This window comes from Hippocampus zosterae, chromosome 18, assembly GCF_025434085.1.
Source record: "Hippocampus zosterae strain Florida chromosome 18, ASM2543408v3, whole genome shotgun sequence".
NCBI classification, from domain to species: Eukaryota; Metazoa; Chordata; class Actinopteri; order Syngnathiformes; family Syngnathidae; genus Hippocampus; species Hippocampus zosterae.
Genome location: NC_067468.1, coordinates 4531484 through 4559447, shown reverse-complemented (window position 1 = coordinate 4559447; position 27964 = coordinate 4531484). Strand labels below are relative to the sequence as shown.

Sequence of the window (27964 nt, the reverse complement as noted above, 5' to 3'; positions counted from 1 at the left end):
TTGTAGTGCAAAACATTGAAGACGACCTTTATTGTTCACAGTTAAACACAAGCCACTGCTTTAAGAACTTCCTTTTTTGCCATGTCATCCATTCAAGAGTCCCTTCAGTTTGTGCAGATTGTACCTTCCGCCTTAGGTTGTTGTAATTACTACGGTTGGCATTTAAAGTGGATCAGTGAACATGCTGTAGATAGCGTTGCAGAAGGACATGACAGCAGGAGATCTTTGTGGACAACAGGATTTAGAGAGAAGACAAGAAAGTCACCGACTGTTGGTGCAGCAGTGAAAGAAAGCGTTTGGATGCCAAGGTGTGGGCATCCCTGACAAAGTGCAAACAAACACTCCTTCAGACAGATTTTGATCAGTAACCTTGGAATTACGAATGGGAATGTGACTTCATAATTACCGACAATGATATGGTCTGGGTTTGTCGGTGAAAGAAAATAATGATCCTTGTTTTGCTTTAAATAACTGATCTTGGGAAGGGAGGTGGAGGGATATCCTATCATTTGTTCAGTCAATCAAATTCGAAATGTTTGCGCCATCTGTTTGCATTGTGAACATTAGAACCCACAAGATCATGGTGTAGGCCGGTGCCAGAGATGCTTTGTTTGAATGGAACAAAATGGAAAGATAAAAACATTTTGGAATCGTCGTTGAACTGACCATTTAAAAAGTGCCTGAATCTCCAAGTGGAAGTTAAATCTTCTGATCACGTTCTACTTGTGTTATCTAAGAGCATCTTGGGCATAACCGAATTCAGGATGAACGGCTATTTAAAAAAAAAAAACAACAAAAAAACAAGTGGGGCTAGATCCTGTTGTCCACTCAGAGGAATGGCGCAAATAATACTGACTTTCAAAGAGTTACTGACGTATGGCTCTTTGACCGATTTGTAAATCCTCTCAAACTTTAGCTTTGGACGTTGCGGCTCAGTTGTGTCTCTTAACTGTGCTCATGATGCGTTTCATTGTAGTCCATGATCTTGAGCTGTTGCTGCCGGGGCCGCGCAGTTCCCAACGGGACCCGCCCTATCCTCCTCCGGGGGCTTTCCTGACTGGGGGCCTGCTGTCTTGGCTCCAGGGATTTCTTGGCCGGTGCATGGAGAGGAGCAGCCAAGGATGGAGTCGGAGTCAGGATGGTTGGAATGGGAGGGGACGCAAGGCCGAGGTGGGCGACCGAACCCGGGCACGGCGGCTCTGCGCACAGCTCAGTCTTCAGACTGTGGGCAAGGCCGGCAAGCTGTGGCGGCTGCAGATGCTCGTCCTCCTCGTCCTCGTCGCAGCACTGACTCTCGCTTTTGTTGCGAAAGAGCTCGCGTGCCCTCATGCCAAGGAAGCTCTTGGCACTGGGGTAGGAGCCTACGGTAAGGGGTGCGTCAGATGGTGTCAGAGTGGCAAGCCGGTTGGTGCGGGGGCAGGACAGGGGGAGGTCCACCATGAGGGACGGGCCTGACTCCTTGCTACCATTGACCGAGTTGGCAGTGCTCTTGGAAGTTTTGCTTGCTTTGAGTTGCCCTGGTAATAAAGTGCTGCCGTTGCCGCAATGTGAGTCATGTGGTGCTCTGCTGTCCCTCTCTTCATTGGTGCAAGTTTGACTTAGTCCATCGGTCACCAGGATGCTGCTAGGGAGAAAAATAGACATTCAACTACAGAATTTGGAACATTTTGTAAATAGGATCAAAGTCATGGTTGCGAATTAAAATACCAATATTAGTGCTGCCAAGAGATTAAATAAATATGTAATTAATTGAGCAAATTAATCTATATTTTAACTTTATCTAAAAATTGCTGAAAAAAACCCTACAGTGAAACTCCTCTAGAACAAAACCCAGATGGGAGAAAATACACTCTAATGTGAAAAAATCTTCATGCACTAACACCATTCCCATTTTCCTGCCCCCCATATGACCAAAAAAACCAAACTGTTGCGCTATACGAAATCATTTTCTCTGCTCTAGGGTCGCAAACAGATTCACTACAACGAAATCTGATCCAACAGCGACCTCTATTGCTTTGTTCGGAAACGGCAACAGCAACCACCAAACTGGTTTACATATCGAACGATGTTTATTTCGGTCACAGCTCCGAGTTTCCTGAACGCAACATACTCATAGCTGCTCTGCCATTGGCTTACCGCGCATCATCCTGGCCTCCGATTGGCCAAGAGGGACCTCACTGTCTATGTGTAGATACTGTAGCTAGATCCGTGGAAGATAGAGTGGAATGCATCCGATTAGCTGCTCAGAGTAAATTGCTTATGGATCGACGGACATTCAAATAAACGAACGTTTCCTCGAATGCTTTACTTGTTATCATGCTAAAAACCTTATGCTAACTGGAGCGCTAATTAGAGATAAGGTGAGTTCCATCGCGCTAACTGTGGCCATCGAGGACTACGAAGCGTACCGTGGCTGACTTAAAAGTTCATTGCATGACATCAGCTGAGCAACGCTGTCTTGGGTGACGATCGAGGGAAGGTTGAGTTAGAGACAGTGAGATAGTGGAAAGAAAAGCCAGGAAGTATCTGTTATTGTTAGATTCGGACGCAGCATGAACGTTGCATTGCTAAAATGGCTACAAAACGGACCTTTGGATGTCAAGCAGCTAAGAAAAGAAGCACTCCGATGCTGAAAGAGAGGGTACAAGTGATCAAAATGCAAGACAGAGGAAGCAAAATAAAAGACATTATCTAAGAAATTGATGTACTGTAAGTGAAAGTGAATGCTGAATCATAAATTTCGCAATTTTCCTTTTTTCTCTCTACACTAACTATATGAAGTGTCAAATAAGTGTGTGCTCATACTTATGCACTATTGGAATAAAAATAAAGAGTACACATACGATTTTGTGTGTGTGTACACACGTTTGTGTGCGTTTCCATTTGAGATCAAAAAAGTGAAAAAGCCCCCGTTGTGAAAAATTTCTTGCTGCATACATGATTTCATCGTAGAGGAGTTTCACTGTATTTTCGTTTTAAATTAATTACATTATTGAGCATTGAGGCAGATCAAAAGATTCACATCACCAAAAAGTGGTATGATAAAGTATTTTATTGTTTTTAAACAGACTTGAACAAATGCAGTCCAAGCCATTTACTTTCTGCTGTATTTGAGACTACCGTATTTTCACGACTAAGGCGCCATTAAAAGTCTTAAATTTTCTCCAAAATGGACAGGACGCCTTATGGTGCGGAGCGTCTTTTGTATGCGCCGAGTTCCAAAATCTGACTGACAACCGACACACCGTTTATATAGAGAAAAGGCGGAAGTGATTGTGGCCAGGCATGCGGGAAAGAAGTCGGCCAATCAGGGAAGGGTGGGCATGTATATATACATATATGGAGAGGGAGAGAGAGAGAGAGGACAGGCATGCTGGGGAGCAGTCCGCCAATGGGTGAAGGGTGGGCGTGTAAGTGGACGCTAGAGGGACGCTGCAAGCAGGTACCAACACCTGTATGGAGTGTGGCAATGAGCATTGTTGCAAAACAACTCCGGTTTTGGTTTCTAAGAACCCCCTAAAATAAATTCGACAAAGAGACACGCCTACTAAGCTCAGTTCAAAGTTCAAGCCATCGGTTATGCTTTTGGCATGCGTGCCCATCTCACAGCAGCGGTGAAAAACCAAGTCAAGCAAATGAACTCTGAGCTTGCCGTTATTCCCGGAGGCTTGACTAAACAACTCCAACTGCTGGACATCGGCATCAACCGGGCGTTCAAAGTAAAGTTGTGAACGGCATGGGAACAATGGATGATCGATGGCAAACACAACTTTACAAAGAGTGAGAGGCAGCGCTGGGCGAGTTACGCCACAATTTGCAAATTTTGATGGATTTCTGGGTGATGATTGATCGAAAAACGTGAGAACATTGTACGATGGCTAAATAAAATACACCCGAGCTCAGTTCTGCTTTCGTTGCTTTTTTAAAAACGTGTTTTTAGCTTGTATCTGTATGTCTTGGCATGCTACAGTATGCTTCAAGCTAACGTGTTAGCGTGCGCGCATGCATGCCGTATGTTTAAGCTGGCGTATGTCTTACCACTGTAAAACTGCGCCCATTAATACAGTGCGGTTTGTTTATGTGTAAAATACAGAAATGTCACCCATTAATGAGACTGCGCCCAACCGTACGGTGCGTCGAATAGTCGTGAAAATACGGTAATCCAAATCCTACCTACAACATTTAGTTTCGACCACCAGGGGGAACATCACCGTTTTGTTTTTGTAAATCTCCAATTACAAAACAAAAATAAAAGAACACCAGGTCCATAAAAGTGCTTAGGTTAACATATCAAAAACAATAAGAACTCTTTTCTGAGCAATACAAGTACTGAACACGGAACTTGCTTCAGATGATAAATAAACTCACTTCCTCCCAACATTCGTAATATTGACTCTTTCCTTATTCAAAACCCAGCTCAAAACCCACCTATTCAGACTTGCCTACCCGCCTTAAATCTTTCTTCCTTTATTTATTATTTTATCTGTGTTTTACTATTGGTCTTGGCTGTACAGTGTCCTTGAGTGTTGTGAAAGGCGCTTACAAATGTGATGTATTATTATTATTAAAATAGACCGTTAAAGCACAGTGCTGTAAGTTAGCACTTCAGAAAGAACACTGTTCATCATGACAAAATAAAGTGCTGAAATAAACGTCTAACACTTCTTATAGGCTACAGAGCACACATCAGCTATGCTGACTTCATGCGTCATACGTGGGGTGTTCTCATCGAGTTTAGTTTGGTGAAGAGCTTTGCTATGGCTCCGTCTAGTGCCAACGCTTTCGGTGCTAACGTTAGCCGAGGCTGAACTCGCGACTGGGTGCTTTGCATTGATGTAGAAGGCTAAACTTGAGCTGCTTCGGTGGTAAGCAAACTCCTTACAAATTAGGCACAACACTCTAGCTTTATCAATAGTCCCGTCAGGGCGTTTTTGGAATGTAAATTGTCCATTCATTGTGCCGAGAACTCTTACATGCTCCTCCATTTTCACATCTCCTCACCGCTGCTTACTGCCCAACTGCAATGGGAGCCAATCAGCTTATGTAAAACAAGCCCAAACATAATGACAGCCAATCAATGTTCAATTCAATTCAACCAAACAGTACCCTGGTTTACTCCTACCCTCAGACAACTTAAATCAAAAGGCCATCAACTTGAAAGATTATACAGAAAAACTGGACTGGCTATTCATAAAGAAATGTGCACTACCCACTTCCTCCATTACAAGGACTCAAGGACTAGAAAAAAACAGTGGCTGCTCAACTTCACACCCATCTTTCCTCCAATAACCTCTACGAACAATTTCAATCTGGCTTTCATCCCCTCCATAGTACCGAAACTGCCCTCCTCAAAATATGCAATGACCTTCTTCTCTCGGTTGACTCCGGTTCACTCGCCATCCTCCTCCTGCTTGACCCCAGTGCAGCCTTTGACACCATCTCTCACGCCATTCTCCTCGACAGACTCTCCTCCATTGGCTTCACCAGTACCGGCCTCTCCTGGTTCTGCTCCCATCTTTCTGACCGCACCCAGTTTATCCAGCTCAAATGTTTTAGATCTCACCCCTTTCCCCTCACTTCAGGTGTTCCTCAGGGTTCTGTCCTTGGCCCCTTGCTATTTCTAATCCATCTTCTTCCCCTTGGTAATATCTTCAGGAAACATCACATTCACGTTCATTGCTACGCGGATGACACCCAGCTCTACCAAACCTAATACCATACTTCCACCGTCCTCCCTATCCAACTGCCTGCAGGAATTACAATCTTGGTTCACTTCAAACTTTCTCAAACTGAATAGCAATAAAACTGAACTCCTCCTCATTGGCACCAAATCCACACTAAACAAAATAAACAATTTCTTCATTCCCTTTGACAGCTCCTCCATTTCCCCCTCCCCTCAGGTCAAGAGTCTGGGTGTAATCCTTGATAGCACCCTCTCCTTCACCTCACATATCAACCACATCACTCGTTCTGCATATTATCATCTTAGAAACATCCACCAGCTCCGCTCTTCTCTCACTCCTCACTCCACTGCTATACTTGTTCACGCCCTGTCACCTCTCGACTCGATTACTGTAATTCCCTCCTGCTCGGTCTCCCTAAAAAAAAAACTTCTATAAGCTTCAGCTCGTCCAAAATTCAGCCGCCCGCATTATCACGCTCACACCATACAATATTACACCCGTCCCTCCAACATCTCCACTGGCTCCCCATTTCACACCGCATTCAATATAAAATTGCTCCCCACATTCAAAGCCATCCATAACCTAGCCCCTCCATACCTATCTGACCTCATCCATATTCCTACACCTGTCCGCTCTCTTCGTTCCTCCTCCTCTCTCTCCCTCTCTGTCCCCCGCTGCTCGGCTCGTCACCATGGGAAACAGCCTTCAGTCGCTCTGCTCCCCAGCTCTGGAACACACTCCCCTGCTGACCTTCGCAATACAGACCCATTAACATGTTTCAAATCCAGCCTCAAAACACATCTGTTTAGACAAGCCTATTCACTCAGACCATAAAGCCATTATTTTTATTTTTTGTTGTATTTTTATTTGATGCTGTTTTTAACATTGTATTTGTGATTTTAACTGCTTGTTGTAAGTTGTCCTCGAGTTCCTAGAAAGGCGCCCATAAATAAAATGTATTATTATTATTATTAATGTTCGCTTAAGGTTGTGACTGACAGTTGTTTCTCCACCCTCAACAACTCGAACACAAGAAGCTACCACATAAAAAGGGATATGAGAAAAAGGCAACCCACTTACAGAAACAACAAAGTTAGAGATTAAAATTTAGGTTAACGCGATTAAAGAACACAATGTGCTAAATATCACCATAATTAATGTGAGAATTTGACACCTCTAACCAATATAAGAGTTAAAAATAAAATTTAATCCAAGATGAGTTTATGCAACCACAAACTTAGTTTTGATGTTGATTTAAAAAATGTCTTTACTTTTTTTTCCTCACTTTATTTATTAATTTGACCAACCGACCAATGATCCCACTGGACAACATTTGGATTTACTTCTATTTTCTGTGACGCAAATGGATAGAAGCAAAATTAGTGCATAGTTTCCAAAATGAGAAATGAGAAAGATCAATCCTTCAAGAGGACACATTTTTTACGGTTAGAATAAGATGCAGAAAGTCTGGTGTATTTGACTGCTATACAATGAAATTTGGCTTTGCTGTACTGAGTTCTGCTCCCAAACCTGGAATCAGCAGGTGTGTGTCGGTCAGATCTAACCCCTTGTGGCAAACCAGCACTGTTAACCGGAGCCTCCATCTCCACTTTGCTGTACAGTTGCAGGATTTCAATCTGTAGCAGTTGCGTGATTCTCTGCTGAGCCTGGTACCTGCTGTCGGAGGCCTGCAGCTCTGCCCTGTTGTAAAAAGCAGAAGATGTGACAAAAAAAAATTTAAAAAAGTGGTTGAACTTGAAAAGTAAGGACAAGCTCAATTAAGGAAAAAGCATAAATATGTCATTGCCTTTAATTGTGTGCGACATTTGAAGAGGTTGTAGATTTTACATTGGGAAACTGACAACTCACTTTGCTTGACATTTCACATCCTCCAGAAACTTCTTCTGCTCGGCAATGAGGTGTTCCTTCTTGGAGAGGAGGGTCTCCAGCTCAGAGGCTCTCTGGTGTGCTGCCTCAAGTTTCTGGCCCTGAACCAGCAGGTTCTGTCTCAGAGACTCCATCTCCTCTCTATAGGACACCTGCAGCATCTGGGCTTCATGGGAGGTGGGTTGCTGCGCGTCACAGGAAATGTGGGAGGGAAAAAAAAAAAATAAATGCCTTGTGTGTACATGTTATTCTCTACAACAATCCATATCCGCGAAGAAGCCATCTTGTCAGCCCACCTTGGTATTATCTGCGCCTCCATACTGCAGTTCCTGCATGGACAGTTTGTGTGCCTCCCCGAGGAGCAGCAACTGTTTGTTCAGGAAGCTCATTCGCTGCTGGGTGCTCTCACTGTTGTTTAACTGAAGGATGCATCAGAAGAAAAAAAAAAGATGACAGAGGTCAATAAGTAAACTGCAGTTGACCCCCGCACACTCTGTTCACCATTCACAGGTTCACATATTTGTGTCTTTTAAAAACACACACACACACACACACATTTCCTGAATCAACACATGCTCGAGAATAACAAAACCTCAGAAGCAAAAAATAATAATTGTGGTTGACCCCAAATCACAGAATAAGGGGCTTCGCCAAGGCAATCGAACCTGCCCTAGAATATCTGCTGTTTGTAGATTAGTTGGATGAAAAATATGAGGCAAGATGCCTGCTTGCCTCGTTACTGTCCCACCCATTGCTTTCTTTCTTTATTATTTTTTTTCCCCCTCCGGAGAAAGAAACTCGGACAACCTTTGGTCATCTCATTAGGATGGTTTTCACGTCTGCATCCTAAAAATGCGCCTCCAAAACAATGAAATGGCTAACCACTGCTGACAAACGGTCATTCTGACGCAAACATACAACAGTGAACCACACGTTAAAAACATTTACCTTGATGCTCATCTGTTTGAGCAGGTGCCCAGTGTGACAGACTCTGTTATTTGCCCCCTGAAGCTCTGCCTCCAACTCACCCAGCCTTTTCTGACACTCCTGTAACTTGCTCTGCGGACACAGAAAAAGAAGGCCTGAGAAAGAATTCTAAAGCTCGACAATCAGCGGACACGGTGTGTATGATCGCACATACCTGGAGGTCCTGGTTCTTGGTGTAGTATTCGTCTCGTCCCTGCTGCAGCTGTCTGATCTGACTGTGCAGACGGGTCACCACAGTCTCTCGGTCGTCCCACAGCTGCCTGTAGCGCTGCTGCTCCACCTGCAAACTCTCCCTCAAAGACGAGATGTCCACGCTTTGCAGGTTCAGCTGGTCCTTCTACAGAGATTCGAGCGACTTTATGTAGGGTAAGGAAATACGGCGGCTCCCTAGATCAGATCGACACTATGTGACAGCTAAGATGCGAAGTGTGATTAAAAGCACACAAGATTTGAGTCAACATAAACAGTCATTGTGCAAATGAAGCACTCAGTGCCAACGCGCTTCCCATGACTTCGATTGAGCAAAGAATAAAGTCTTTATTTTGAACCAAGCCTTCCAGCTTTATGTGCTTCTCGGGAATGCAAAGAAGGGAAGGAAAACAGTGCTGTCAAAATGACTGTGGCTTATAAGACATGAAACACAGTTGTGGGTCTCATTGTTTGGAATGCACAGACAACTGTCCGCTATTTTGATTTACGATCAGCGACACGGCTCATGCACACTGACCATGGCATTGTTCTGCTCTTCAAGTGCGGTGGCGTTGATGATGCGTCGCAGGAGGCGTCTGTTGCGGACGGCGTGCTGCTCTCGCTTGTAGCGCTCGTAAAGCAGCTGGTTGTGCAGCAGGAGCAGCTGGCTCCGCAGCATGTGAAGCTCGTCAGATGGAGCCGACCCTGATTCAAAAGGGAAAAAAATAAATTAATTAAAAACGACAACATTCATACAGAACAGCAAAGGGGCTCTTATGTTTTGGGCCCATTTTAACTGACTATGTCTAATGTGGCTCAGAATTGAGTTGACTCGTCACGTCATCTTGTGTGGATTTTCATATTTTGCAATGTTTTGTTGATAACCAATATGGACGTTCAACCTCCATAAATCCAGACATATATGCTCTCACATCTGTTTAAAAATAGGAGATAATATGTTTGTAATGCAGCTCAGTACACGGCAATCATGAGGTCACGGGGGAAGGAAATCCTCATTGCTCCGCTTTATGTGAATGATAACCCCTACTTTAGACTGCTGCAGTTCACGCATTTCATAAATTTGAAGATTATATAACTTATGGTAACTTTATAAACATTAAGCATTGCATAAATGTGCCACCAGCTTGTACTCTTGAAGAATCGAAAACATCAGTGTTGCATAAGTGGTGTAGAAAACTGGGATAACATGCAAACTCCAAACAGGAAGGTCAGAGCCAGGATCGAACCCAGTACCTCTGCACTGTGAGGTCAACGCGCTAACCACTGACCCACCGGGCCCACTTCGGAATAATCAATAATAAAAATAATGAGATTGTGCTGGATGTGGCCTTATGCTTTGGATTTCCAAGACATGTAGTGTGAAACACTGAACAAATCCTCCCCCAATTAGAATTTACAAGACACGTCCCAACACTCATGACGCATCACTAGTCATGCTGACTAATGCCCCATTACAGCATTCGGAGTATCTTCTTCTATCCGTGAGCAACATTGTAGAAGAGTGAGTGAATTACCTCCAAAGTGCGTCCAGTCAGCTGATTTACTTGGCAGAGGTAATCTGGAGGAGAGGAAGGGAGAAAAACATTTCTGCAGATGTTTTGTTTCCTCTGGAATTCAAATGATGTCGGTCATGATCATGACGACCAAACATAAGCTGGGAATGCGAGTTTTTGTTACCAGTTGCAAAATAAGACCCACAAATACAAATAAATGCTGATGCTAAACTACTGTGACACTTCTTTGTTTCGGTTTCTGGGTAACACAACTGATGACATTGTTTGAGAAGCCCAGTCATAGTTAGAATGTGAACTGAACTCTGACAAAGAGTGGCGACACTTGTGTTGTTTTTAAACATTTGATCATTTGTTTTGAGATTATGATGTGAACCTGTGCATGATAAATTCACCTTGGCTGGCTACATTTCCATTACATTTGGATTTTCCTCTTGAGGGATTATACTTCGTCAAGTCCAAAAGATACAGTGAAATGACTATAGTATCACGCTGGGGGCATTCAGTTCTCGTAGAATGTTAATTCCGTGGATTTACAAGACAGTCAATTGTATACTTGCAGATGAGTTTGGTGTGGAAGAATATAAGAGCCATTGACCTCAACCCCATCAAACATGTTTGGGTTGGATTAGTTGTTGACCCCAACCTCACAAATGCTCTTCTGTGGATGAGTGGAGCTCACTTTCACAGAAGAGTGACTCCATATTCCTTTTCTGTAAGTGACTTGGTGTTACTAATGACAAAAACAAACAAAATTGTAGATATGACATCTCACCGCTTGAGGACTTTATCGTGGGCGTCACTCCCCTGCTGAACAAGGCGATCCAGCACCTCTAGTGGTGAAGCAGTCAGAAGGCCATCCTCTTCCCCGTCCTCCAGCCCCTCTTCATGTCTTGAGAGCCTCTCTCGTGCCGCTTTGTGAACGGCCTCAGATGTCTTCCGGCCTACGTAGAGAGAGGCCGCCCTGGGCAAAGCCAGGTCAAATAACACTTCGTATGGCACTGATGCAGGCGTCTTGCCACAGGGACTAGGTGAGAACATCCCAAACTTTGACACCTCCTCTTCTGGGGCCGAGGGGCTCCGGTGCAGGTGGTGGTCAATCGGGGTAAAACCTGACAGGAAGGGCCAGGACTGATCGAGGCCGATGGCTAAACTGCGACTGTCTCCCGCTCCCCCTCCTTGTTCGCTCCCAACATCGCTGGCGCTTGTGGTATTCTCCGCTTTGTCTGGCGTACACGCTGCATGGTGTGTGTCCGGGACGGACCCGCCCATTTGGCTGTTGGTGACGATCTTGTCTTGTGTCTGACAGCCAGTCAGGGTCTCAGTGGTTCGGTAGAAAGGAGAGTCGAAACCCCTCAGGCCTGAACGATCCTGTTTATCCTCTGTAATCTTGAGCAGCTCCTCTGTGATAGCCGCTACAAATTTAAAAAAATAAAAAACGGGAAAGCGAGAGAAAGAGAGACAGAAGGATTTTGAGTAGGTGCCAAGAAATGGTGCAACACACAGAAACTGAGCAGTCCGCTTTTGTGATCTCTGTCCAAGACGTCTACCCATGTGACTCAAGAAAAACAAATGAAGTTCTGAAAAAGCATAAAAAGGCCTGCTCTCACCCTCCTCCTTTTCTTTTTCCGTTCTCAGCTGAAGCTCCAACTCCTGTAACTTCATGAAAACCGAGAGCTCGGTCATGGTCATGGATACATTTGCAGCATCGGCAGCATCTGATTTAAAATAAATAGAAACTTGAGTCAGTCTTGCGATAGATTTCAGGAATGACAAGGGTTCAGGAGAAAAAAAAACACTAAGATCTTTTAGTTATGTTGTGAAAGGTGGTCAAATCTTAGAACGTGACAGAATCAAAACTTATTTGGCAGCACTAAAATTGGAACTGACTGCCACTCGTCTATGAGCCAGATAAGATTCAATATTTCAGTCGAAGGCCGATGAAGACCCTGACTCGATACTTAAATGTCATCTTAATAATTGCTTAGTCATCCACCCATCCAGTTTCGATACCACTTGTCCTCATTAGGTTATGGCTGAGCTGAAGCCTATCCCAGCTGACTTTGTGTGTGAGGACCGCGGCTAACCAGTCAGTCGCAGGGCACAGATGGACCATATTCACACCCATGACCAATTTAGAGTGTTGAACAAGTTTTTGGGCGAAAACCGGCGCAAAATCACAGCAAAGCAGACTGCTGACCACACTTGGCGGCCGGCCTTCGAGATCAGGAACTTATGCTGAGAATTCCCATTCTGTCTGCTTCATTACTTTGTGTACATGTGATGCATCGTAACAAACCTTTGTTTGTGGCGCCGCTTTTCTCTGAGTCTTTCACAGGTTCCTGTCTCACCAGTGCAGGTTTACCACTGTCGACGTGTCTGCGATCCTGAAAAGTCACACGGTTTGTTTTTGACTACACGACTGTTACATTTATTTACATTTGCTATTTTTTATCACAAAAGGCTCACAAAGGGCTTCACAAACCCTTGTTGACAAAAGTGCACACAATCAACCAGTATTTTACACCCATCGCCACGTTTTCCTCTTATTTGTATTGTGTGCTAAAGTATCAAGCACAGACATAAGTGGGAAAAAAAACGGACTTCTCTTTTCAGTTCAAAATTTTCTTTTCAAAAGACTATCCAAAACTAGTGACGAAAAGTCACTCTGTATGTGCATGTGTGTTTTAGCTTACTTTTCTCGGTGGACTGGACTGGACTGTGTTGCCTGGCAAGGAGATGATCGGAAAGTCATCTGCTAGAGTGGGTGGTGGTGATGAAGGGGCTGGAGTACTGGAGGCAGACGTTCCTTTCCCGCCTGCTCACATGAAACACGCAAACGGCGCCATTAAAAAGATAATTCTAAAGAGTTCTTACTCCAAATCAAACTTAAACCAGCTATTGGTGGGTTCATCACTTCAAAAGTAATTCATGAATAGAACTTATTAAGGACGTTTGTTTCAATGTCAGGATTCACCTGAAGTGCAGTGGAAGCGGCTGGGAAGGTGCGAGGCACTGTGGGAGAGCTCAAAGTTGGGCGACATGCCCCTGGATGAAGGGGGCGTAGCCATTCCACACAAAGAGGAGGGGCTCCACAGTGGGTCCTTCCCGCCATAGGAGGAGTTAGGGTCATAGGTGGAGCTCTGTAAGTAAATAAAAAGCTCTTTTCATCGATGGTGGGTGGGAACTGTCTGTAACGTATTCCCTGCGATAAACCGGTCTGCCTTTACAAAGATAATATTGCCCGGTACATATCTCTTGAACCTCTCCACCCTTGAGGATTATGAGCCTTCATTTCCTGATGTTCTTACCTGCCGTTTGGTGGTCTGTGGGCTACGGTTGGTTGACTGTGTCCCTGAGAAGGGGGGCAAAGACAGGGGCGGAGGCAGCGGCTGCCGTGGAGTGGAGAACGGAGTTGATGAAGAGCTTCCTGTTGTCAAGTAGACAAAGAAGTTTTCAAAGCATTTGAAATCATGGTTCCCATGATATTTTCGGCTGACTGTTAATGAACCAAATTTTAAAAGGCGTCACTGTAAAGATTCAAAATTGTAATACGGTAATCGGGGAGAAAAATACATACATATACAAATAATATAGATGTGCAATGGTGCTAAATAGTGCATATTTCCAAATCACATTTCATTTACATGACTACACGAGGGTACGTTAAATTTACCAAATCAATTTAATAATTGACAGCTCCTTTGATTAAAGCATTTTTCCTGATAAGAATTGTGGAATTAAAATTTGGTTTGAACATAATACATTTAATAATGACAATCCTTGTCTAAGCTACCACCGTCAGAAGAAAAAATGTAGGTGTCAACACAAATATTTTGTTACTGTAATTACTCCGTGTTTGTAATGAATCACTTTTCAAAGTGAATATACTGAACACTTTTTCTTAGGAAGACCTGTTACTGACCGAAACGTCCTCTTTTAACACTTCAAAAATCATATTATTGGTTCGACGAATAATACCTAATATAAAGTGCTTTTACACAGACAGACTTGGCCCCCCTGACACCTGATCTTAAGTCAACACTCTCAAACTTGGATCTGAAACTGGACAGTGATTTTAAACTGGACCGGCAAATTGGTGCCGTTGTTAAATCCAGCTTCTGTCATCTTAGGCAGCTGACTAAAGTAAAACCTCTCCTTCTTTCTCACGAGCACTTTACTGTAATGTATTTTACTTTGGAGTCAGCCAGTCCTCTATGAAGCATTTCCAGTTGGCCCAGAATGCTGCATCTTTAAAACTCATCTCAAAACTCATTTATTACTCTTTGACATTTGACTCGGCATGACTCAGATTTGATCTTAGATTTACTGTTTGGTGCTTTCTACTGTCTTTGTTAGTAATTTATTTTTTATTGTTGTATATATATTGGCTCCATGTACAGCACTTTGTATACAGCGATGGTTGTTTTAAAGTGCTCTATATATACAGCTAAGTTGAATTGAGAGACACCTTCATTTTTAGCGAGCTCTCAACACTGGAATATTTCGAACTGGAATCAGGATTATTAACCCTTTCATGCACCATGTAACTTGATAACATGATAAGCTGTCCACTTCAGTAACCGCTGTGCCTGAAAGGATAATTCAGCATTTTTTTGGTAGCTACAATTATGAGATGGCACTGGACTTCTCTTAGAAGTTAGAAAGATCTTTCGATTCAGAAAAGCAAGTAATCAATCAGTCATCGTAGTCATGAAATATCAATGTAAGTGCCTATGTTTGTATAAAGTAGTCAGACAATTGAAGGATGATTACATTTTATCATTAAAAAGATCATTCCTATGCAAAAGCACATGTATACATAATATCACCCCCCCCCCCCCAACACTCTTTTTAAACTAACCATAGCTGCTATAGAGGTCTGTGTAGGGGCTGGAAGTGCAGTCTTGTGGTCGCAGGTGAATTTGAGGGTAAAAGTTGTCAGGCATGGTGGCATATCCCTCCTCACAGGAGGCCTCCTTCGGGTCGAGAGACACTTTGGCACATTCAATGACGATATCGTGGATTTCATACTTTTTCCACCTACAGCAAAAAATAAATTAAAACTAATCAAGATCCCCAACCAAACATTTGACATGCCTGGAAAATGCTGCAAAACTATGCGAGTCTTACCTGGTGGGGTCAAGCTCATGATCCTTGGTTCCTGTCACCAGTTCAGGGTGGATACGCACATGTTCAAGCATTGGCTGAGTAAAGAGGTTTGAAGCAATTTCGATCAATGTCACCAAAAGAAAACTGATCACGTTCTCAAGGACAGGCAGTATGGTACGGCCTCACCTTGACCACTTCTTCAAATGTTTCCATGTTTTCCTTCATGCTGTAGTGAGAGCGCAGGTAGGACACAAAGTTGCAAGGGTACATGCCATACAAGCGGTGGAAGAGCGAATAAACGCTGGCGTGTAAGTGGATCAAGTAAACCTCAGAAACGTGACCTGGATGGATTTAAAGGGGGGAAAAACACAACACTCCTAAGCAAGAGGGAAAGCAAGACCCATGAGATTTTCCAGCTTAAGCTTTTATCATCTCCCCTGATGGACTGTGGTTTCTCGAATATCGTGGGTGCAAATAACGGTGGGCGGAAGTGAACTGTTTTGCAGGAAATGGAATGCGTATCTCACCCGGATTCTTGAGGTTCCAGGATGCCAAGCGGCCAAATATGTCAAAGTACTCCCACAGGTGTTGTTTTCCCGCTTGAGGAATCATTGGAAGCAGCGTGATCAACACCAGCACCCCAGTTATCAGCACCACCACATCTGTATCAGTCTGACAAGGGAATCAAATGCGGATATAACTGAGCTTTGAAACGCTATTAAAAAAAAATATTATTATTTTTGCTTAACCCTTTCATGCACCACTTAACCTGATAACACGATGAGCTAGTAACCGCTGTCAGTCAAAGGGTTAATTACCCTTGTCTGGATGATGAACTAAAGTTAGTCAATAAAATTTATGAAGCGGCCCGCCCGACTTGTTTAGGGAATTACCGTTGTTGTCTCTCCTCGTCATTTGAGTCACAAAGGAACCGTTGGCACAGATCTTTATTTATTTATTTATTTTAATAGTAAGGTTGCATTGTTTTTTCCCCATCATTTTTGAACAACTTCGTCATCCACTTGCAATTCAAACGCTGCTCATAGCTTTGATTGATTTTCGTAAACATTTCCACTCTAGGAAATGATATTCTATGTCAGATTGTTTTAGCTCAATGCTTTTGTTTTTGGTAGAGAAGCATCAAACATTAGTGCAGTTGTTGTTCAAAGTCTATTTTTTAAATCTGCACATCATCAGAGCTGGTGAGAAATGTTGGTCATATCGTCTCGCACATTTTAGCGGTACCTTTAGGCATTTGAGCAGTGATAGCAGAAGAGGGTATCGGGCAATCTTGTGGATCCAGGACGGCTGCTTGCGAATGACGTGGCCGAGCAGGGTGAGGGTGGGCAGCCGACAGGCCTGTTTGGTCATGCACTCGTTCATCTTGTCCAGAAGGTGCTGCGGTGGCAAGTCGGGATGTTAGCTGATCAGGCCGACACTTATGGGTAGCATTTTATTTTCCCCCATAAATCAAATTACACTATTATATACCGGTAATTGTAATTCAAGAACATTTTTAAAAAACATTTTGGGTAATGACCTTGCATGTAAAGGCACGAAGGAGCTTCACACATGTACCCACATAGTCAATTTTGAAAGAAGGTAATGAAAGGTGGTGATCGGCCAAATCAATAGATTTTTTTTGTCATCCCACTCTCATTTGTAGTTGCATTTGAAGTAACTGCCGCTTAATTCAAATGAAGCGGCGTGAATAAACAACCGACTTTTGTCACCTTGTCGTGCGGCTCTCTGACTGAGCAGAGGATATGCATGGCCTCTGATGAGTTTGTTTCTAAAAAGTAGTCCACCAGCCCGTTGAGCAGCACAGACCCTCGTTCTGCAAATATATTGACACAGCCATGACGCATTTTGACACAGACATACAAGCGGATAGTGTTTTTTCTTTTAAAGAAGAAAAGTGATTATTATACCAGTGCTGAGTTGCTCATTAATAAGGCCTCTGATCTCTTCCAGCTGGTGGAGGTCGGAGGTCTCCAAGAGCGGGAGGAGGTCCCCCATGCTTGGCTGTTCCCTTGCCATGGTGGCAGTGCTCTTGGTGGAGGGCGGTGTCCTTCTCACACCGTGTCTGGGCCTTCCTTCCTGCCTGGAGGACTCTCTTGGGGCCACCCACCAATTCAGTCTCCAGGCACCTCTGGATCACAATCAATTATGCCAAAAAAGCTCACTATTTAGTCAAGAGAGGACTCGGGGTGAAGGAGAGTCTCACTTTCCTTCCTCAAAAATGTTGATCAAAGGCAGACAAGTATCTGCTATATGATCTATGCCAGATTTGTCCATTTTTCATGGCTACATGCATGGCTACGGTTACGTTTCTTTGGAAAATTTGAAAAAATTGAATTCGCACCACCCCCAAAAAGCTCAGATTTGATTCTGAAGCCAAAATGCACAGCCCTAAATCCATCAGATTTAACCTTTATCCACTGAAAGCACAAATCAGGCAGAAAAGTCCCCTTGGGAAAATGACAGTAAGCATGTAATTATTCCCCTGAACATAAGCTGATAATCAACACTTGGGTGGGTGAATTCACAGAGTGAGGTCATGGTGAAGTTAATTCGCGGTTACCAATTTAGAGCTCAGTCAAGATTTGCATATTGGGAGGAATTGGTTGTCATGGTCACTTTGGACCTTGGAAGCGAGCAACAGGCAGCAACAGGTCAGTAGAACCAACAAGAGACGCCCTCGCTCTAATCTCGAACAGCCTAGGAATGCTCGGGAAGACAAAAAGGGCCTTTATTTATCGATTACATTTGGCTGAGTGTGAGCTGTTCGCAACAACCTCCTTCCCTTACTCACAAACATGCGATGGCTGTTTGAAAGTGCTCTATAAATACTGTTGACTTGACTTGACAAACAGCTCATAAGGGCACTCCACTGTCAAAATAAAATAAAAACAGTCTAAAACAGTCATTCAACTTTGAAATATAAATGACTGAGATTAATGGCAACAGTGGGAGCTAGTAAAACTAAGCAAGGAGGTTGTTTGCGCCAAAACAATTTTCTGAGTTGTTTTTATTTATATCTTCAGGTTGGAGTACAATGCAAAGGACAATTAGTTCTGCAATTTCTTATTTCTTTGTTGAAAATGCAGGAAAGCCAATTCTCACTCTTTGAGTAAAACTTCAAATATTAAATTTCCCAATTTAAAGTTTCTTGCTGTCAAATTTTGCATTCACCCAACTTTTTTTACAGTGTGATTTTTTGATTACACTGCAAAAAAAAAGTTGGTGAACTCAAAGCAAAAAAAAAAACTAATTTATACTAATTTATGTAAATGAATTATAAATTTTGAATGTTGAATTTATGCCATTCAACAAAATATTTTGCTGCTGTGCGAATTGGCATTCCCTGTATTTCACAACAAAGAAATAAGAGTTAACAGTTATCCCTTGTATTGGGCTCCAAGTTAAAGTCAGAAAATTGCTTTGGAGCAAACAACTTGTTTGCTTTGTTTTTTTACTAGCTACCGTTGTTGCCATGAATGTTAATAATTAAATGTACTACATATGCATGTGTGTGTGATTAAAATATGAAATTAGTTGGAATGTCTTTTATTTCCTCCATTAACTTATGAAACACATTGTATACAGAAAACACAAATATGCGAACACGCGTAACGGACGTCAATTTCAACGTAATCCTATTGAGCCACAAAGCAAAGAAATGAGGCAAGATGACGACGAGGACTGCAGAAGGCAATTCCAAATGCAAAAAAAAAAGACTTGACTAAGAAAAGTAAGATTACCATCAATCAATTTTCACCTCGACTAGGGCAGAAATGTGGGCGTGTGTATTTCATTTTGTTCTGAAGACTGTCGACTGAAATGATACAAAATCCTGTTACAGTACGGTGGTACTTCGGCAGTACTGGATTTATTTCCCGAACAGTAGATCCTTGTAGTTTAGTTACAACTGCATGTTTTGCCAGACTTGCCAGACATTTTACTTAAATATGGTGCATAACCAGACATTTCAGTTATGGGGTATCTCAATTTGAACACTAGTGGGAGCTCTATAGAAGGACCACATATAGTAGATAAAGACAAAATAAGAAATGAAGAACTGCCAGTCCGGTGGATATCCTCAGGAGACTTATCTCATCATATGGCCTCACAATGGCTTGCTTTTTCGACAAGAACAAGTATGATAAGATACATTTGAGCAGGCCTGCTTTGTTAAATCGGTAGCCGTTTTGCTTCATTGACAGATAAGCCAGAGAGGTAAACTTGTGAGCAGATTCATTTCCGAATATTACACTCGCTTGTCACCTCGTTTTTTTGTTTTTGTTTTTTTACTTTGGGGAGAGGGGGGGTTCTCTCATCACTCATGACTCTCTTTGAAGTAGTGTCAGCTATGAGGTAAAGGTGACTGAGTGGGATTGACACAAGTGCAGAGCAATTTAATCAATGACAGTATCATAAATGAGAGATTCAACATCATCTTGGAGAGGTTTGTTAATGCATGGCCATATACAGTATGTTAGCAATGTAAAATATCAACTTCACCTGTCAAGTAAATTCAAATATATGTCTCTAAATACATGTTTGAAGATAATTGATGCAAATTGGCGCAAAGACGAAACTATGTTGTAATAAACTGCAAACAGCAGTTGATTACGACATTACAGTAGCTTCAAACTGTTCTTCACAATATCAGTTCAGGGGGGGGGGGGGGGGGGCGTGACGCACTTGGGCCTTGAGCAGGAATCTTCCCTCCCCCACCCGACGAGGAACTTAACCGCCTTCATTGCATCAGTGGAGAAGGGTCCAGCTGCAGACCCGGAGGAGGCCGATTCAGGAAAAGGTAGTAACAGGCAAGTAACATTGCGCCGGATATGACATCAGAAGGATGATGCCCGATTCCGAAGTAAGTCGTATGTGGATCGTAAAAAGTTTATAAGGCTCTGTAATTGTAAGATAATTTAACAGCAAAATCAACTAAAAGTAAAACGGAGTTGTGCTATTTTAATGCACGACAACAACTACGACGGGTTCAGTCGACGAGCGTCAGTGAAAACTTTATGCTAACTTGAATCCCGGCTACACTCACATTCTCACGACGATAGAATATATAGCGCAAGTGAGGATGAAGTGTTTTAGCACTCCTAGTTGTTTATTAATTAGATGATAATGTCAAAACGGCGTTAACATTAATAATTTAATTTCGGATTAATATATGTATGTTTGTAAATGGGTAAATACTGGTCATTTTTAAAGGGCTTTGGGCTACGTCAAAGAAGGGCTAAATGCGCAATATATGTGCATTCAATTAAAAATTGACTGCGCATTGTGTCATGTTGATCAGTTTAAAATATTAGATTTAAATGCATCTGTGCGAATGCAGAATTCTACGTAACATTATTTTCCCTGTACCTCTATATTAATGTCCTCGTTTCTTTGTGACTAATAAAAAGCACTGGGAAAAACACGCAACGTCGTATGGGATCCCCAATACTTTTGACAGTAGCAATTTAAAAAAAATCCTAGTTCTATCATGGCCTTAGTTTCCTGTAGAATTATACGGACATAGATGTCACAATTCATTATCTTTATTTTCCAGATGCATGTCACAGTATAACGAGGGATATCTGTCCATGAGCTGCAAAAATGCAACACATGTTGCAATATGTACCACTGTCCATTCTGCCAGCCCGCATGGTTTAAAGTAACCGTCATACTACTGCAAGGTAAAGGACCATGTGGAGGGCCATTTTAACTGAGCAGTATAACATGAAGGTAAGTTTGTGAGACACAATTTGTGTGAGTCACAGTATAGATCTTTTTTATTTGGATGGCTCCTAACCAATCACTCAGTGACCTGTTGTCGCTGATCATTTACAAAGATGTTGTCTATGATAATTGTAAATGATTCTTTAAACCCTTTAAGCTCTATTCTCTATTACAGGGTATATATACCATTCATAGATGTGGGCTACAATGCCGACCAAAACTGCACTTTCATTGCATCTATTGCCGTGGAATAATAATGTGCCGGGTACCCTTCATAAATCACCTTCGCATGTGTAAGGAAAAGCACCCTGCTTTAATGGTCTCTGCTGCTGCTGCTCAGGCGCTTGCATCCCCACGACCCACCGCTGTCTCACCTTATGTTGCCCCAACCATCACTGCCCATCCCTCTATTTCCCCACCCTCTGCTGGACCTCCGCTGGACCTTCTACTACTACGCCAACTGCTGATGCACCACCGTCTGTGCTGCCTGATGTGGCTGCATCATCCATTGCCCCATCTGTTGCCTCACTCTCCACTGCACCTCTTGCTACTGCGCCATGTGCTGCTGCATCCTCTGTGCTGCCTGCGTCTGCCCCACACAGTGCCTCGCCACCTACAGTGCCCATACCGCAAAGTGGACAGAGGAAAAAAAATCCGTCATCGACAGATGATGGATGACGGACAGACTCAAAAATGTCTCATCTGCCGTATTGTGTTCAATAAGAAAAACATTAAAGAGCATATTGAAAGAAAGCACACTAAAAGGCAAAAAGGATGTGACAGCAATGCACCACCTCGAGAATGAGTGCATCAATCCCATTAATGGAATATATGCTGTTTCAAAGTCTCACTGTGGTACTTGTAGTGGTATTTTGCAAATGCCCTTTTTTTAACCTTAACTGAAGATTTACATTGTATATTGAGGAATGTTATTAGCTACCAACAGAAAAATGTGACTTGTTTATCAAGCTTTGTCATTTCTAAATGGTTTAAAAGGAACTGGCATTTGATGCCAATTTGAAATCACAAAATGACCACGAGGCAACTTAAGCAATTTCCACAAAATTGTCAATAGGATGTACTCAATGGCAAGCCAAAATATTTTAAACATGAGTGCCTGAAGCTGCCCGTCTACTTGGACACAGAGGAACACCGGGATGGTCCCTTTTAGAAATCTGAGGGGCATCGTGGATCCAGAAGGAACTCCCAACAACATTGTGAATGAGGTGGACTTTTTGATGGATGTTCTATTCCCAGAGGTAAAAGGGGCATTCACATGGCACACATTTGCTCCGGCGCTGCACCGATGTATTTTGTTGCGATATATTTTGCACCGCAGCAAATTGTGTGGAGCGTTCACACGTACAAAGCCGCTGAGCGTATCAGCACCGGCACAGCGTCGGTGCAGCCCCACTTGCGTTCACATGGCAGTTTCTGCAGCGGAGCAAAACGACAAATGAGCTGTCACGTTGGTTCTTTTTAAAACTTATACACAACGCAAGCGACTACTGGACAGGCACGTCCTTCTCGGTCTCCGTGCCTTCTGCTCGAGAGTGACTGCCCCCGAAAACGATGACTTCAATGACACTCAGAAAAGCAAACACATAATGCGTGAAATAGAAAATCAAGAGAGGAAATTACAAAATAAATTATATGGGGGCCGGGGGGTTGTGAAGACACAACAAAGGAACAAACTACACTAACAACTCGGAGACAGTCCAATCTCCTACAAAAGTAAAGATGTTACCAGCCAAGTCTTGTGTTGTCATCAAACAAACACATGACGGAAGTCCGACAGGACGAAAGCAACGCATTCTCTCCATTCGTACGCTTCACAAGCTTTTGCTCTGGAGCAAATTTAACCAAGTTGCGTTCACACGTACAAATTTACATCGGTGCTGCTTCGCAAACGAGCATTTGCTCCAGAGCAAATTTTTAGACCACCTCCCTGAGGTGGATCAAATTTGGTCCGGTGTAAGCTCTTTTCCGGGGCTACGCAGGAGCTAATTTGCACGTGTGAACGCTCTACTGGGGCAGCCCCGGCGTAGCACCGGACCAAATCTTGCTGTGTGAACACCCCTAATGTTATCGCCAGCTGCTCCACGCTTTCAAAATAGATACAAAAATATCAATGTTTTTTTGTATTTGTAGATTGAAAAATTTTAGAAAATATTTACACAATTTACAAATCCTTTTCTCTTGATAGTCTATTATTTATGGTCTCGCCGTGACCCACAAGGTCTCAGTGGCATATGCCGAACACTTATTTATTGTTGGATAAACGTTACACACAAAGTAAGAGTAAACTGTCTGATTCTCTTTCAACTAAAATGAAATTAAATCCTTACACTCTTTCTCATGTACCAAATAATACATTTCAATACATATCAGTTTCTGTTGCATTTCATGTTTTGCAGCCTTATTTCAGTTTAAGAGAGGAATTTGAGCAGAGGACCAAAAAAGGAGTTGCGACAACAAGGGAAGTGAGTGAGTGAGCAATAAAGTGCTTTTTCAAAAATACTTTTTGCTTTACCTTGGAATCCTACAGTGCTTTAGAAATGGACATGGACCATTTAGGGAATATAGGTATACATTTTGGCAGGGATACAGAATCTGGTTTTATTTTATCTATTTTTTGTTAAACTTAAGAACAGTTCCATCAAGCTTCATACATGCTGGTTTGAAGTTGTGTGATATTGATATTTTCAGAATTTGTTTTATTTATTATAATGCATAGAAAGCCAGGTGTTTTGTAATCATTGTATTATATTAAAACCTCATGAATTATTGATTTTGCTCGTCAAACCTGTTATGTTAACCACGGAGTGTAAGAGCTACTAATTTTAGTTGTATTGCAAAGTAGGTTATCAAATAAGTCAAAGTAATTCGATCTCAAATTAGTTTGATAGAAAAAAATTAATCTTAATTTTTAAAGAAAGATAAAATATTTTAAATTCCCTATTACAATTAATGAACATTTCACTTTCATTTGCAGTCGTATAGTTAGTTAGTTAGTTCCGCCAGTTCCTATTTGGAACACTGGGCGACGAGTTTCCTCCATTTGGTCCGGTCACTGGCGACCCTTCTTGCTCCATGCCAGCTGACACCCATCTCACTGAGGTGTTCTTTGGCAGTCTGTCTCCACGTCTTCTTCGGCCTACCTCTCTTCCTCTTTCCACCCTCTGGCATCCAGTCCATGGCCACACTTGCCGGTCTCTCTCTTAGCAGTCGGAGTACGTGGCCGATCATTTTCCTTCTCCTTTCAGAGACAATGTCTGACAGTTCAGCCACTCCTGCCTTCTTCATCACCTCCTTGTTGGCGACGTGGTCTCTCCATGAGATCCTCAGGATGGATCTCAGGCAACTCCGATGGAAGACATCTAACTTGTTGGTTATGTTGGCTGTTTTCATCCATGTCTCACAGGCGTAAATCGCTGTTGGCATAACCACTGACATATAGAGGCGTAGCTTGGTGGTCGTAGTGATGGCTTTCGATGACCAGATGTTGCGGAGGCGTTGGAACACTCCCGCAGCTTTACCAAGTCTACTGTTGACGTCTTTCTCCACACCACCTGTATTTGAGATGTTACTCCCAAGATATGTGAAGCTGTCAATGTACTCTATGTCATGTTGGTGTAGAGTGAGTGGTTGAAGGTGTTGGTGCTGTCCGACGGCCATGGCCTTGGTCTTTTCCTGGCTAATTCGCAAACCGACCTTAACTCCGTGCTCATACAGATTATTGGTCAACTCCTGGAGTGCGGGCTGGGTGTGACTTAACAGGGCCAAATCATCTGCAAATTCCAGGTCAGCTGTATGCTGTATGTATGCAGTCGTATACATACATACATATTTACTGACATACATACATACAGTCTTGATAAGTGTACTGTATAGTTAAGATAAATGTCTAAACTCACCACAGCCACTTTAGGCAAATCTTTGTCGCAGAAGAAATGACATCTACCAGCATACGACAAAATGAAAATTCCAAGAACGGTTTGATATTTTCAAGATTCAAAAGCTTCATCTTATTGACTTTTGTCATTTTTGACCAATCACATTGGCCAGGTTTGTTTACGACTTGTCTAGTAGTACGGTAGTCTAGTAGTTAGCACATCGACTTCACAGCGCAGAGGTACCGGGTTCGATTCCAGCTACGGCCTCCCTGTATGGAGTTTGCATGTTCTCAAACCCGGGCCTGCGTGGGTTTTCTCCAGGTCCTGCGGTTTCCTCCCACATTCCAAAAAAATGCATGGCAGGCTGATTGAACAGTCAAAAAAATCCCTAGGTGTGAGTGTGAATGGTTGTTTGTTTCTGTGTGCCCTGCGATTGGCTGGCAACCGGTTCAGGGTGTCCCCCGCCTACTGCCCGATGACAGCTGGGATAGGCTCCAGCACCCCCCGCGACCCTAGTGAGGATAAAGCGGTTCGGAAAGATGAATGAATGAATATTTAGCATATTATGTTTTTTAATTGTGTTGATCTAAATTCTCATCTCTAACTTTATTGTTTCGGTAGGTTGGTTGCCTTTTTCTAATATCCCTTTTCATGTGTTCGAGTTCGAGTAGTTGAGGGTGGGGAGACAACTGTCAGTTACAGCCTGAAGCGGACATTGATTGGCTGTCATTATGTTTCGGCTTTTTTAGCATAAGCTGATTGGCTCCTACTGGAGTTGGGCGGGTTAAGAGGAGCGGTGAAAATGGGGGAGCATGTGAGAGTTCTGGGCACAATGAATTGAAAATTTACTTTTCAAAAACACCCCGATGACACTCTTGATAAAAGTAGAGTGGTGTGCCTAATTTGTAAGAAGGAGTTTGCTGACCACCGAAGCAGCTCAAATTTAGCCTCCCACATTAATGCAAAGCACCCAGGTGTGAATAAATCCACAGCTAATGTTAGCAACAAAAGTGTTAGCAATATCGGGAGCTAAAGCCAAACTCAACTCGAGGAGAACACCCTGCGTACGTGGTATAAAGTCAGCAGAGTTGCTGTGTCCTCAGTAGTCTACCAGAATTGGTTCATGTTTATTTCAGCGCTTTATTTTCTCATGATGAACACTGTTATTTCTGAAGTGCTAACTTACAGCACTGTGATTTAAGAGTCTCTCTTTTTTTTTAATCCGAAGTAAGTTCAGTGTTAAGTACTTGTATTGCTCGGAAAAATGTTCTTACCGTTTTTGATACGTTAACCTAAGCACTTTTTATGGACCTGATGTTCTATTTTTATTTTTATTTTGTAATTATTTTACAAAATAATTTGCAAAAACGAACAAAATGGTGATATTCACTATGGTGGTCAAAACTAAAGGTTGTAGGTTGGACTTGGGACTAGTTTCAACTACAGCAGCAAGTGAATGGCTAGGACTGCATATGTTCAAGTCTGTTTAAAAACAATGAAAGACTTTATAAAGCCACTTTTTTTGTCTTTACATTGCCTCAATAATGTAATGAATTACAAATGAAAATAGGGGTTTTCTCAGCACTTTTTAGATGAGGTTAAAATATAATTTAGATCAATTAATTACAGATCATAATCTCACACTTTTTAATCGCTTGACAGCACTAATTAATATTAATGATTACAATACTGATCAAAATAAATCTTCAATGCATTAAAACAAATTTGAGTTGTTGCTGTGTACAGTGTACAAAACCCCCTAATTGTTTTTAGTCTTGCATGCAAAATAAAACATTTACATTTATTTTTCAAAATACTGTGATATTACTGATTTCCAGGATATTTGATAACCATTTACTAATGTGAATCCTCATTAGGTTTCATCTCCCATAAAGAAAAAAAAAGGCTAACACCTATCACGCTAATTTGGAGAAAAGCTCAAATATCACAGCAATGATGCAAGCGATGAATGCAACAACGGAGTTATGTGCAGCCAAAAAGAGGCTTATATATACACACACACACACATATATATATATATACATACACATATAGATAGATAGATAGATAGATAGATAGATAGATAGATAGATAGATAGATAGATAGATAGATAGATAGATAGATAGATAGATAGATAGATAGATAGATAGATAGATGATCTTGAAGGTGATACATAAGGCTAGGCTGCAATGTGTTTTGCTTATGTGACAAGCGCGTGTGTGCACTGACCACTGCCTGCTGCTGCTTGGCGTAAACAACTCACAGAGAACAATGGCCAGGGTTTGCTTTCCATCATCCGATTATACAAATGTGGAGCCACCGTCGCTCCGCAACGTGGGAACAGCCTCAAACCCAACACCAGACGTAGGGAAAGTGGCACGAAATGTTATGGATCAACTTGTGGTGACAAACAATTACCTAGGTTCTTTACAAAAACAAGCCAGTCCTACCGCCAAGAGCTAACGTTAGCTGGCAGCAGCGACCCAGACTCGCTCGGGATTTAATCTTGCCTGTCAGTCATAGTAAATCGTTGGAGGGCGAGCCACACAATTAGCAGTTCATAAAGCAACACAAACACGTAGAGATTATTTTTAGAATCGGGAATTCAAATAATCGCAGCTGTTTACCTGTTAGAGTAGCTTCACTCCACAGGGCGCCGCCATCTTGAACACCTCACAGCCCATCCCTCCACGATCGGCTTCCGCTGAAAGACTGCATGGAAATTAATCCCACAAACTAACGCCCCGAAATACTCTTCGCGAAACCAAGTCAACTCATTTCTTATTAATCACTAAGCATCAAACACGTGGCAATGTCAAATTCTCGTTGATATTAATTTTAATCCACGCTGAATAAAATCATTCACTCCCTGTCAGGAGTGTTTGTCCCATCGGCTTTTTGGCGGATGTCTGAAGTTTGAGTGATGCG

General features: G+C 42.5%; 1 protein-coding gene across 2 annotated transcripts; it reads right to left on the bottom strand.

Annotated features, from left to right (window-relative positions):
* On the bottom strand, window positions 1–27947 carry tsc1b (TSC complex subunit 1b). 2 transcript variants are annotated; one of them, XM_052052022.1, is made up of 22 exons: window positions 27664–27947; window positions 17323–17543; window positions 17125–17228; window positions 16637–16789; window positions 15919–16063; window positions 15578–15732; window positions 15413–15486; window positions 15144–15322; window positions 13591–13709; window positions 13257–13422; window positions 12976–13097; window positions 12579–12666; window positions 11890–11997; window positions 11055–11694; window positions 10283–10326; window positions 9286–9452; window positions 8713–8895; window positions 8520–8630; window positions 7868–7990; window positions 7554–7756; window positions 7215–7385; window positions 1–1624 (listed from the first exon to the last, which is right to left on the bottom strand). In XM_052052022.1, exons 2-22 carry the CDS (start codon window positions 17429–17431, stop codon window positions 946–948), a joined length of 3843 nt encoding a protein of 1280 aa, XP_051907982.1. In that variant the 5' UTR covers window positions 17432–17543; window positions 27664–27947; the 3' UTR covers window positions 1–945. The 2 variants fall into 2 exon arrangements, with proteins under 2 accessions (XP_051907982.1, XP_051907983.1); XM_052052023.1 differs by having other exon boundaries at window positions 1–1621.
* Between the last annotated feature and the right edge of the window lie 17 nt (window positions 27948–27964).